Here is a 13,644-nt window from a genome sequence, read left to right on the forward strand (position 1 = left end):
CTTTGAGGGCTGGGATCATGTCTATTAGTGCTACTCTACTCTCCCAAGCACTTAATAAATTCCTCTGCACAAAATAACAACGCAATCAATAAATCCCAGCTCCACCACTTATCCCTTGTGTGACCTTGGGCAAGTCACTTCACTTCTCTGCGCCTCAGTTACCTCAGCTGTAAAATGGGGATTGAGAAGCTCATGTGGGATAGGGACTCTGTCCAATCTGATAAATTTGTATCTACCCCTGTGCTTAGTGCAGTGCTGGCACATAGTAAGCACTTAACAAATACCGTAATTATTACTTTTGTTATTTTCTGCATAGAGGATGGATGTTAGGAAGGAAATCCAATCCATTGTTCCTCCAAGAATCCTGTTGCCCCAATTGTGGGCGGACTTCCTGGCTGGTTGGACCATTTTGTTTGAGTCAACAAAAGTGTTGCTGAGGGTCTCTGATGACCTCATTAGCACATTCATTTATTCATTCATTCAGTCGTATTTATTGAGCGCTTACTGTGTGCAGAGCACTGTACTAAGCGTTTGGGAAGTACAAGTTGGCAACATATAGAGACGGTCCCTACCCAACAACGGGCTTACAGTCTAGAAGGGGGAGACGGACAACAAAACATGTAGACAGGTGTCAAAATCATCAGAACAAATAGAATTATAGCTATATGCACCTCATTAACAAAATAAATAGAATAGTAAATCTGTACAACTAAAATAAATAGAGTAATAAATCTGTACAAGTATATACAAGTGCTGTGGGGAGGGGAAGGAGGTAGGGTGGGGGGGATGGGGAGGAGGAGAGGAAAAGGGGGCCTCAGTGTGGGAAGGCCTCCTGGAGGAGGTGAGCTCTCAGTAGGGCTTTGAAGGGAGGAAGACAGCTAATTCAATGAGTCATGGTGTCCGGTTGGAAAGGGCTAAAGCAACTAGAGGATCCACCCCAAGCTCCCTTACATATGTTCATGAGGCAACAGAGGGATCTACTGAAACCCAAAGAGTCAGTCTTAAAAGAAAAACAGAGAGAGAGAGACCTCATCATTAAAGGAGTCAGAATTGTTTGTGCTATCCAGGCTTTTTCTAAACTGATGTAGTGAGACAGCATTTAGGGCAACTTGCTGCTGCCCCTGCTGGGGTAGACACATGGTGTTAAACGGTTGATTGACAAGTGATGTTAGGTCAATCTCCCTTCCAGTGTCCAACCCCTGCGTGTGTCAGTCAGATTGGGTCGCCTTCATCTAGATGACTTCATCCAGGATTCCCTTCAACCTCCAGCTGAGATGAAGGTTACTGTCCCTTTAGAGGCTTATTTGTGGTGGGCTGAGATAGGAGGAAAGAAAAAGAAGCAGTGAGAAGCCTCTAAAGTGGATAGAGCATGGCTCAGGAGTCAGAAGGACCTGGGTTCTAATCCCGGCTCTGCCACTTGTCTGCTGTGTGACCTTGGGCAAGTCACTTCACTTGTCTGTGTCTCAGTTACCTCATGTGAGCACCATGGGGGACAGGGACTGTGTCCATCCTATTTTCTTTGCATCCATCCCATTGCTTAGTACAGTGTCTGGTACATTGCAAGTGCTTAAAAATATTACTATTAACTAATCACTTTATGAGATGAATCAGGAAGAGGCCATCCTACTGATTACAATACCAAAGGATGGATGCTATCTTTCATTTTTATAAGTAATGCATTGAAACATTTTCCTAAATTCTCTAAATCCGAGGTTTAGGTTTTATTCGACCACTAGAAACACAATGCCTGTTAAAGAGTGGATTAGGACAGCAGCCCAAACCTCCCCGGTTACTCAAGCCACCAATAGTTTTGAAGCCCCTTGTCTGCTCTGTGACCTTGGGCAAGTCACTTAACACATCTGCGTCTCAGTTGACATCTTTAAAATGGAGATTAAGACTGTGAGGCCCACATAAGACATGGACTGTGTTGATATGAATTAGCTTGAATCTACCCAGTGCTTAGTACAGTGCCTGGCACATAGTAAGCTGTTTAGAAGTATCATTAAAAAAAAAAGTGGGGACTGAAATCAATCTACAAACAGCAGCAGCTGCTCTCCTGATCCTTTAATTTTTCTCTTTGTTTTTACCTTATCCTACAGGAAACAAGGAGGCTATTAATCACACTCCTTTAGGCCACTAAGTTCCACTGGGCACATAATAAGTGAATCGTAGTAACGATGGAAATTAACTGCATAGGAATAAATGGTTTACTAAATGTTACCTTGTGACTTGAAAGAGTTCATTGACTTGTCTCATGCCAGTTGCTTGGGATAACAATGTACTTTTCAGATTCCAATTCCAACTTTGCCATTCTGCTCTGACCTTAGCCAAGCCTCTTAAACTCTCAGTGCCTCAGCTTTCTCATCTGTGCAATGGGGATAAGATGCCCATTCTTACTCCCTTTTAAAATTTGAGTCCAGTGTGGAGCAGGGGCAGTGTCTGTTCAGATTGCCCTTTATCTACCCCTCAGTTCAGTACAGTGCTTGGCACTTAGTAAGTATAGAATGAATATTATTGCTATTTTTGTTCTAATAATGATAATATAATGTGTAATTATTACTGTTATTGTTTTTCATCCATGGCACCTGCAAACCAAGGTCCGATGATTCTGAACAGAGAATGAAACCCCAGCCTCTGTTTCAGCAGCTGATCAGGGCAGAATGTCCCTTCATGCAGCCTTGGAAAAGTTGATCCTGTCATGGATTAGTAGGATTCTTTACCCAATCCCCATGGCATCAGTTTCTGGCTCAGAACTGCCAAGACAGTCCAAGTGAGAAGCAGTTGTCCTTAGCCTCCCAAATTGAGTAAGTTCAGCCTGAATGTACAATTACAAGAAAGGAAAGTACTCACTTGGGAACTGAGGTAATTGTAACCTGGCTGTAATCCTCATTTAACCAGGACGATTCTAGCTTACTAAGGGCCTTGGAGGCAGTTTTGGACAAATATATTCATTCAATTGTATTGAGAGCTTACAGTGTGCAGAGCACTGAACAAAGAATTTAGGAGAATACAATATAATGATAGACATATTCCTTGGCCATAACAAGCTTACAGTCTAGAGTTTAGTGTCCTACCTGTCTTGGCTCAATTGGTGAGCCTATCCAATGCTAATTCACAGATGCTTTCATAATAATAATAATGATGGCATTTATTAAGCACTTATTATGTGCAAAGCACTGTTTTAAGCGCTGGAGAGGTTACAACTGTGAGCCTGTTGTTGGGAAGGACCGTGTCTACATGTTGCCGACTTGTACTTCCCAAGCCCTTAGTACAGTGCTCTGCACACAGTAAGCGCTCAATAAATACGATTGAATGAATGAATGAAGGTGATCAGGTTGTCCCACGAGGGACTCACAGTCTTAATCCCCATTTTACAGATGAGGTAACTGAAGCACAGAGAAGTTAAGTGACTTGCCCAAAGTCACACAGCTGACAATTGGTGGAGCCGGGATTTGAACCCATGACTCCTGACTCCAAAGCCCGGGCTCTTTCCACTGAGCCATGCTGCTTCTCACTCGCTTTAATGCCCAGACCTCAGTCACACAAACCTGAATGTGCTAAGAGCATGCTCAAGTTAAGTCCCATAGCATTTTGGGACTTGCCATGTAGGCATCACCAGAAATCCGAGAATCCATTACTGTCATATTTTCCTCCTCTTATCTTCTCTGGAAGAGAAGGAGAAGGTGCATAAGGCCGTCAGTGGAATCCCGGGCTCTGAATTTCAACAAAAATAATCTGGTTAATCAAGACAATTGGGACAAGGCCTGAAAGCAAAAGGAGGATCCGTTCTTTCTATAATAGTTGATCAGACAATCTGGTTTTATCACTAGTTCCTTAGCTATCAAGTGCTATGAGCCCTTTGATCAGAAATAGGACAGCTACCAGTATTAACAGATTCTTCTCAGCCAGAAATGCTGAGGTTACACAAATATTGGAAAAGAATTATCTCCCCTGATAGATTGAAAGGCACGCAGAAATAGCTGACTTGCAGTGTTGGTGGGATCCCTTATCTTGAAGAACTGTGCAAAAAAAATTACGTGTCATTTTGACATCTGCAATCACATTCTCTGAAGCCGAGTTTAACGCCTTCAGAAATTGTTGCTACATTCAAGCCCCTAAGACTCGCTGACTAGAGGCCTCTGTCTGCCATATTACTTCCCCATTGACTGTTCCTGACACCTTAATATTGCTGTGAATAAACTCAAGATACTAAAATGAATCAGTAGCCACACCTTAATGATATATCTCTCTGCTGTTGGCTTTGTTGTCATGACTACTGTCCTAATGAGGTGGCAGACTTACAAAAGAATTCTGATAAGTAATCATTCTCAAAATATTCATTCATGACTTGGCATTTACCCCTCAGATTCTTTTTTGAAAAATAACATTTATTTAGCCCTTAGTGCTAAGTGCTGGGGTAGTTACAAGATATTCAGATTGGACGCAATCCCTGTCCCAAACGGGGCTCACAGTATAAGAGACTGCGAGAACAGGTGCTTCATCCCCATTTTGCAGACGTGGAAACTGAGGTGCAGAGAGGATAAGGAACTTAGCCGACATCACGTAGCAGACCAGTGGCAGAGCTAGGAGGAGAACCTTGGGTCTCCTGATTCCCAGGCTCATGCTCTTTCTAATAGGAAATGCTGCCTCCCATCAGGGATGTGCTGTGACTGAATTGTCCATTCTATCAGTCAACTCCCTTAGGTAATTGATAAATTGTAGTATTTAAGTGCTTACTATGTGTCAAGCACTGTGCAAAGCACTGGTGTAGATACATGTTCTCCCTCTCTGCAGTCTCACATTTCCTCCTGCCTTCAAGATATCTCTACATGGATGACACCTCAAATTTAACGTGTAAAACAAACTCTTTATCTTCCCACCCAAACACCGTCTTTCCCCAATTTTCCCATCACTGTAGAAAATACCACCATCCTTCCTTTCTCATAAGCCCTTAACCTTGGCATTATCTCTCTCATTATCTCATTGACTCATCTCATTTAACCCACATTTATTCAATCGTATTTATTGAGCGCTTACTGTGTGCAGAGCACTGTACTAAGCGCTTGGGAAGTACAAGTCGGCAACATATAGAGATGGTTCCTACCCAACAGTGGGCTCACAGTCTAGATGAGGGAGACAGAGAACAAAACAAAACATATTAACAAAATAAAAAAAAGAATAAATATGTACAAATAAAATAAATAGAGTAATAAATGTGTACAAACATATATACATATATACAGGTGCTGTGGGGAGGGGAAGGAGGTAAGGTGGGAGGATGGGGAGCGGGAGGAGGGGGAGAGGAAGGATGGGGAGAGTAATTGTCTGTCAGATATGAAGGGGGAAGACATTCCAGTCCAGAGGTAGGATGTGGGCAAGAGATCAGCGGCAAAATAGATGAGATCAAGGTACAATGGGTAGTTGGCTCTAGTGGAGTAAATTGTGTGGGCCAGGTTATTTTAGGAGAGCAAAAAAAGTGAGGTAGGAAGGGGCAAGGTGATTGAGTGCTTCAAAGCCAATGGAGAGGAGTTTCTGTTTGATGCAGAAGTGGATGGGCAATCACTGAAGGTTTTTGAGGAGTGGGTAAATATGGACTGAACATTTTTATAGGAAAATGAACCAGGCAGCAGACTGAAGTATAGACTGGAGTAGGGAGAAGCAGGAAGTAGGGCGGTCAGTAAGGAGGATGAAACAGTAATCAAGGTGGGATAGGATAAGTGCTTGGATTACCACAGTAAGCGCTCAATAAATACAATTGAGTGAATGAGAGGAAAGGGTGGATTTTAGCCATGTTGTGAAGATTGAACCAACAGGATTTAATGATAGATTAAATATGACTGAGCCTCCTTCAATACCTTATTGAAGACATACCTAATCCAAGAGGCCTTCCCTAAACCCTCATTTCCTCTTTTCCCACTCCCTTCTGTGTCACCCCGATTCATTCCCTTTATTCGCCCCTCACTCAGCCCCACAGCACTTAGGTTTGGCTCCGTAATTTAGTCATTTATATTAATGTCTGTTTCCCCTCTAGACTGTGAACTCATTGTGCGCAGAGAATGTGTCTACCAACTCTGTTGTATTGTACTCTCCTTGTTCCCCACCTTCTTGACTGTGAGCCCACTGTGGACAGGGATTGTCTCTGTTGCTGAACTGTACTTCCTAAGCACTTAGTCCAGTGCTCTGCATACAGTAAGCGCTCAAAAATAACATTGAATGAATGCTTAGTACAGTGTTCTGTACACAGTAAGTGTGCAATAAATATGATTGATTGATTGAAGTTCATAAGGGTGGACACAATCCCAATCCCACATGGAGCTCACAGTCTAAGAAGGAGGGACAACAGGTATGAAATGATCATTTTATAGTTGAGGAAACTGAGGCATAGAGAACTGACATGACTTGCCCAGGGTCACATCGTAGGCAAATGGTGGTGCCGAGATTAGAACCCAGGTCATCTGATTCCCAGACCTGTGCTCTTTCCATGAAACCACACAGTTTCCCATTAGGTCACCAGATCATGGCTAGATAAACTTGTCCTTTGCAAAGCTTGAAAAGGTGCCTTGCAAAAGAAACTCACCAGAATAAACTCCTGTTTCCAGAGTGGGTTTAAATAGGGAATTGATTTTTCAAGCTTAAAAAAATATGCGGTTATTTGGGGGAAATTATCAGGGGTTGTGGGGGTTGTTTTTTCCAGGGTAAAGGCAATTGTCTTGATGCCTAACAATGGGTTTGACCTATGCTCCCTAAGATAAAGTTCAGGAAGTTCTGGATTTTCAATGTTTCTTCATTACTGAATAATAGGGCCTCTCTCCATGCTATATTATTTTCTCTGTTGAGGTCCCATTGTACTCATTGGGAAAGCTCCTCTTGATAGAGAGTTGAAGAGAGGTTTGAAGTGCTGGAGGAGATGATCTAGCTAGATAAAATCAGTCCATCACAAAATCGTTTGAAGACATAGTCTATGAAAATCTCTTCACTTGAATGGGTGAAACTAAATTAAAATCAGAACACTGTTTCCATTTTTAGTATCCTCCATCATCCCACAAGGCACTACAATGTTTTCAAAATGCTGGAAGCTTGAGAGGTGCCAACTCAAAATAGAGATATAAAATGGGAGTTTGCTAATTTTCCAGAATAATTTCTTCAGAGCCACCTGCTTTCAAGTTAAAGTTACCTATTTCCAGCAGGTGTTTGAGGTTTTCCTTCAGCTGTTGGGCCACTTTGCTTCTTGGAGTGGAGGAAAACAAAAGGTAACAGATACTGGGAAATTGTAGCACTGGAGGGAAGATATACATGGAGGTATTCGAGTCATTTGCATGTTTTTGTTTCTAGAAAACAGGTACAGTGTCTCAACATGAGAACCTTGACAAAGATCATTGCATGCTTTTAAAGGAAAAAGTCATTTCTCTTCATCTCCTCCCATTATTTTTCAGTGTAGCTTCTGCTTCATTTTGTTCTGGGTGTCTCTGAATTGCATTCACTAAACTACTTCCACCAACTTCCCAACTGAAATGAAATGGCCCCTCAAGCATATTTTTTGTTTTGGAAAAAGAAAAGAAAGTGCATGCCCCTTACCACTCTTCTGAATCACAGTCCTCAGGTCAGTCCCAGGTGAGGATGCGTGGCCATCACAAAAGGATGCCCCTGCTACATGAAAAGGAGCTTAAAGTCTAGGGGGAGAGAGGGAACACTAAAATTCATTGCAGGAAGGAAAAGCAGTGTAGTTTAAAGATCAGTGAATAAGTACTGTGGGAACAGGGGCAGGAAGAATTGGTCACTGGTAAAGGGGCGTACTTCTGTGGTTCAAACCGCCTCCCTTCTCCACCCAAGTTTTTCCATGTTGAATGACAGAACATTGTGTTTGTCCCATATTACACCCCAAAATCCTGAAAGTAACCCTCCAGGAAAAATGACTGCCTACTTCTCTGTGAAAGAAGGGGGCTTCAGGGGCCACCCCATCAGTATTGCAAGGCAATAGTTGATTTTGGATCACTGTTTACTGAGGCCTGAATATTTCTGCAATCATCTATTAATAATTCTGGTATTTGTTAAGCACTTACCACGTATCAAGGCACTGTACTAAAAATGCTGGTGTAGATACAGGATAATCAGGTCCCACAGACTCACCTTCTAAGTAGGAAGTGCACAGGTAGTGAATCCCCATTTTGCAGAAGAAGAAACTGAGGCCCAGAGAAGTGACTTGCCCAAGGTCACACAGCAGTTAAATGGCGGAGCTGGCATTAGAACCCAGCTCATCTGACTCTGAGGCCCTTTCTCTTTCCACTAGGCTGTTCTTTCCTGCCGTAGCTATCTATTGTGAATATCTTTAAATTCTGTTGTTTCCCCTACCATTTATGCTCCCAATTGTGTGCTTGGATGAACCTGAGAAATTTGTTCATCACCAGAAAGTTGAATGAAGCATTTATTTCATTCTCAAGAAGTGGGACCATGGCATAGTTTGTAGGTTGTGTGTCTCCAACTTCCAACCCCAACTCAAGGATTGTTGTCAGTCTATAAACAACTCAGGGAAGAAATATACTCCTCTTGGGAGAAACCCACGTATGACAGAGACTAAAGATTGTCAATTGACTTCACTGCTGATTCCGAGCCAGCCCTACTTATGGTTTTCCACTTGACCAGACAGCTACCGTGAAAACAACAGTGGGTGAGAGGTACTGAGGTTAAGTTGCCAGCAACCCATCCACTTAGAGATGACCCATAGGCAAGAGGAAATGCAATGCTTGGGAGTCAGAGGACCCAGTTCCTAATCCCGGCTCTGCCAACTGCTTGCTGTGTGACCTTGGGCAAATCACTCAACTTCTCTGTAATTCAGTTTCCTCATCCACAAAATGAGGATTAAAACTTCTTCCCTCCTGTTTAGACTGTGGCCCCATGTGGGCCAGGGACTGTGTCCAATCTGATAAACTTTTATCTACCCCAGTGCTTACAATAGTGCTTGATACTTAGTCAACGCTTAACAGATACCATTAAAAAACTGAAGTGGAGTTGAGACTTTGGTAGCTGAAGCCAAGGTAGTTCCTAGAGCTAATGAGTGCAAAATGAACAAGAATGGGGAATCCAGGTCAGAGACTTGACCCAGTGTTAGTGGGTGAGAGACAGAAGAGAAGCCAGTAAAACAAACAAACAAAAAAACAAAACAAAAACTGAGAAGAAATGGCAAGAGAGGCAGGAGAAAAATCGGGTGGTAGGGCTAAAAAGGCAGTCAAGAGTTCAAGAAGAATTTAAAGTCCATTACATTTGATTAGGAGGCCACTGGTGGTCTCAGTGAAATTTAGGGGATAGAAACCAGATTGTAATGGATAGAGGGGTCTGGAAGAGAGAAAGTGGAAGCATTGGGCTATAAGCAACTTGTGTGAAGAGTTGGAACAGGAAATTTAGAGATGGGACAAAAGCTGGAGGGTGCAGTGGGATGCAGAGATAATTTTTTTGAGTATTGGGAAGTGTTGAGCATATTCAAAGGCAGAAAGATAGGGGCCATAAGAAAGTTAGCAGTGGAAAATGGTGGTTTGGGATGGAAAGAAAGGTGGGAATAAGGGGTTTTAGAAGGTGAGAGGAATGGGACCAAAAGTAGAGAGAAGATGCAAATCATTAACAGCATGACCAAACAAAAATCCAATGAATGGCATGAAAACACCTAGCTATTGTATCGTAGTGCCTGTATGACATCTAATTTCATTTTATATTTTCAGAGTCAGTAGTGCTCTTCTGATGTTTTATTCTCATCTGTAATGTCAAAATTGTGCCTTAGAAATATAGCTCTAAACACTGTTAAAATAGCCTAGGGCATGTGCAGACATTGCGTATGGGGAAGCAGCATGGCATAGTGGATACAGCACAGGGCCAGGGAATTAGAAGGTCATAGGTTCTAATCCTGACTCAACCACTTGTCTGCTGTGTGGCCTTGGGAAAGTCTCTGGGCCTCAGTTACCTCATCTGTAAAACGGAGATTAAGACTGTGAGCCCTAAACGGGATAGGGACTGTGTCCAATCCAGTTTGCTTGTATCCAACCCAGCGCTTAGTAGGGTGCCTGGCACATAGTAAGTGCTTAACAAACACCAATATTATTATTAGAAATAGGGACCATTAGTAGAATGAAAATAGAATGCCAGTACCAACAGCCATCATCTTCAGATATTTGGCTATCTTGTTTTTATATAGTTCTTTCTTCCTCCTGCTCCTTTGATTTGTGAATCATTTTTGTCTCTGTCTCCCCAGTTAGATTGTAAGCTCCTCTGTGGGCAAGAAATGGGTAGCTTGTCTCTGCTGTGTTCTCCTAAGCACGTGGTACAACATCTCCCACTCAGGTGCTCAGAAGATGCCATTGGTTGGTTGATGACAGGTGCAGCTGGTGTCCTATTTGGGTTCATGATTAATGGGGACTCTAGGCAAGCTAGTAAATCCCCTGGTGTAGGTGAAATTTTATGGCACTGTTCTCAATGCTTGTCATCTTTCAAAACTCCATTGCCTGCCTCTGTTTGGGGGGTGAGGGGAGAAGTGTGTGTGTGTGTGAGAGAGGAGAGAGATTATAAAGAGAAAAATGGTCACTTTTACTCCATCTCTACTGGAAATGGAGGAAATGGCAACAGGAAGGATTTAGTGTAGACATAAGGAATAGCGTTCTAATCAGGAGGTTGGTTAAACCTTCAATGGGTTGCCGAGAAATCTCACTTTCTTGAGGTCTTTAAAAATCAGATGGATTATTATCTCTCTGGGGTGGTTTTAGTGAAGAGGCCTTTCTGTGGAGACATTTTCTTTCCCAGCTGGACATAAATTACTTTCAGCCTTCCCCTGTGAGGAAACACCAAAAATTTGGGGCCAATTGTTTTATCTATAAGCATTGCAGAACCCGTCTCAGAAAGCTTTTGGAGTTGTTTCAGGCGCCACTCTCTGGAGGCCTTATACGTAATGTATTCCTTTGTGAAAGGTCCCCAGCTGCTCCACCGCTGGTGGTAACAACTCCATCCTAATATGGAATTGATGTTCTAATAATTGGTCCAATTGACATAACAGACTGAGATGACTGCAGGACAGTTTTGTTTCCTGGGCAATCGAGAAAGCCTGAGTTTCCCAAACCTCCTCTTTTTATTGTGTTTGGGTGCTGGAGGAAGGAAGACCCAGATTCCCTTCTCTTAAGCAAATTAGGACACATTTCTTTACCTGCTTTCTCCCCAGTCACCCAGAGAAAGTCCTCACCTACTTGCCCGTTATGAAGTCAGGTTGGCAGGTACTGGAGTTCAGAGATGCAAAGATATTTTGAGAAGCTCATGGGCGCCTTGAGCAATGGGAAGATTTTCATTCTTTCTGTCTTGTTTTTTGCAGATTATTGGAACAATTCCGCTGATGCCTAATCCAGTGCCATCCAACCAAGCTGGAGGAGCTCAGGGCCTTCAGGTTCAGCCAATCACGCCACAGTTACTGACCAATGCCCAGGGCCAGATCATTGCTACTGTCATCGGGAATCAAATTTTGCCAGTGATCAACACCCAGGGAATAACACTCTCCCCACTCAAACCGGGCCAACAGGTAAATGATCGCCATTGAGCGTAGACCCTTAAACACCCATTGAGGCAGGCAACATCAGACTTGAAGTCCCCCCCCCTCAAAAACCTTCTTTTCATGTCTGGTCTCCAGCAGCGATGGACATTTCTAATTATTAAACATCAGAAATGAGAAGCAGCAATAGTAGAAACATTCTGTGGTCTGCTTTTCCCTTTTTAATAATAATAATAGCATTTATGAAGCACTTACTATGTGCAAAGCACTGTTCTAAGTTCTCGGGAGGTTACAAGGTGATCAGGTTGTCCCACGGGGAGCTCACAGTTTTAATCCCCATTTTACAGATGAGGTAACTGAGGCGCAGAGAAGTCAAGTGATTTGCCCAAAGTCACACAGCTGACAAGTGGTGGAGCTGGATTTGAACCCACGACCTCTGTCTCCAAAGCCCGGGCTCTTTCCACTGAGCCACACTGCTTCTCTAATGAAGAGGGCAATCTATCTACAACTGGATGAGGGTCCACTCTGAATTTATAGTGGTTGAACAGAGGATATTTTCCCACTATTTCCCAGGAACTGAATTTTAAGAGAAGTCTTCTTTCATCAGAGGGAGAGAACAAAAAAAAGGAAAATATTCATTTCCTTCCTCTGAATTCAGAGCGGGAAGCCAAGTAGAGAGAAAACACATCCCAACTTCAAATTTACTCTGTTATTGCAGCCGACCATAGATTCCAGAATAGAAGTCCAAAGGATCATTCCTTCTGCAGTTACTACCACACATCAGATTTCACCAGGGCCTGTAAGTGGTGCTAATTGTGTCAGGAAAGAGGTGCCAGGGTTTGAGTGATTATATCATTTTATACTGTTAATCGTGCCCGCGGTCCCTAGTTTCTATATTTCAAAGATGCTATTTTTAATTTCTGACGTGGTGTTTTTAGATGAAATTATCTATTAATGTGTACATGGGGTTCTTAATGTATCCACTATGACTCACAGCTTTTAGAAAACATAAGAGAGGAGATTGCATCCAACAGTTTGGAAATCTAAGTTGCTGTGTGGGTAAGAAGGTTCCAGTTGCACAAAACTCAGTTTTAGGCAAAACCTCCCAGGAGATAGAGGGTAGAAGTGCTTGGGTTAAGCAGGGCACATTTTGGCTCCCTTTCGGCTGTTCTGTCATAGTTCAATACATTGCATCATTGGCCAGAACTCCCCCTATTTCCGTGTTCAAAGACACACTGGATGGAGTCACACGGCCCAAAAGAGACTGAGGATGGAACAATTTTCCGAGTGATTCATTTTGGCTAGACTGTCCAACTGGGCCATTCGGGACAACAAAAAAAAATCCACTTTGGAGCCTGAATTGTTCAGTAGGACCTTCTAAAAGGAGCTAATCAACTGGATAATGGCTTCACCCTCCACTTCACTTGGGCTGTTTGGTTCCAGCCTGTGTGCCTTTGAATACTGAAATGGATGAAAAAAATACACATATTTCTAAACACAGTTCCTTGATGAAGAAACTGCTTTCCCTACCTTGGCATTTCAATTCAAGGATATCGTTCTGGATTGGGAAATTCCACCAAGGCCTTCACCTGGACATGCAAGTCACGGATTTAGACTTTGAAAATGCGTTTCAGGTTTACAGTGGCTTGGTCTTAAAAAAGGGAAGAGAAGACAGGGCTGTGCCCTATTCACTGGGCCATACTGCTTCTACAGGATTCCAATTTAGTTTTCATTCAATTCCAAATAGTGCCTTGCCTTATTTACAGATTTGAAATCAACAACTCCCTAAGTGGTTAGCAAAAAAAAAAAAATCTTTTTTTTTCTCTCCTGGTTAAGAAGGAGCTACTAAAAAGCACTTTTACCTTTTTAGGATCCTCAATGATAAGTACATCATATCCTTAGCGATAAGCTTCTGAAAAAACTCAAATTGGATCCACCAAGAGTCGTGGAATATAACTGATGAAGTGAAAGGTTACATTTGAGCTCTTCAAAGGGTGCTTAAAAATGAATTAATTTTTTTTCCCTAAATACTTGGCACAGTTATAGACAATGTAAGAAGGGGCTCAGATTTATTCCTCACTCACATGTTTTGGTGTCCTCCTATCCTCCTAGAAAAAGAAAAAGTCAAG

At 42.5% G+C, this 13,644-nt stretch overlaps 1 protein-coding gene across 1 annotated transcript in view; it reads left to right on the forward strand.

Moving 5' to 3' along the window:
- The window catches only part of POU6F2 (POU class 6 homeobox 2), a 440,175-nt gene that overhangs the window by 406,121 nt on the left and 20,410 nt on the right, over positions 1–13,644 (forward strand). Inside the window, exon 9 of the mRNA XM_038740542.1 lies at positions 11,342–11,545. Coding sequence (XP_038596470.1) covers positions 11,342–11,545 — 204 coding nt within the window. The remainder of the gene's footprint in view (positions 1–11,341; positions 11,546–13,644) is intronic.

This window comes from Tachyglossus aculeatus, chromosome 2 (assembly GCF_015852505.1).
Source record: "Tachyglossus aculeatus isolate mTacAcu1 chromosome 2, mTacAcu1.pri, whole genome shotgun sequence".
In the NCBI taxonomy this organism is placed as follows: domain Eukaryota; kingdom Metazoa; phylum Chordata; class Mammalia; order Monotremata; family Tachyglossidae; genus Tachyglossus; species Tachyglossus aculeatus.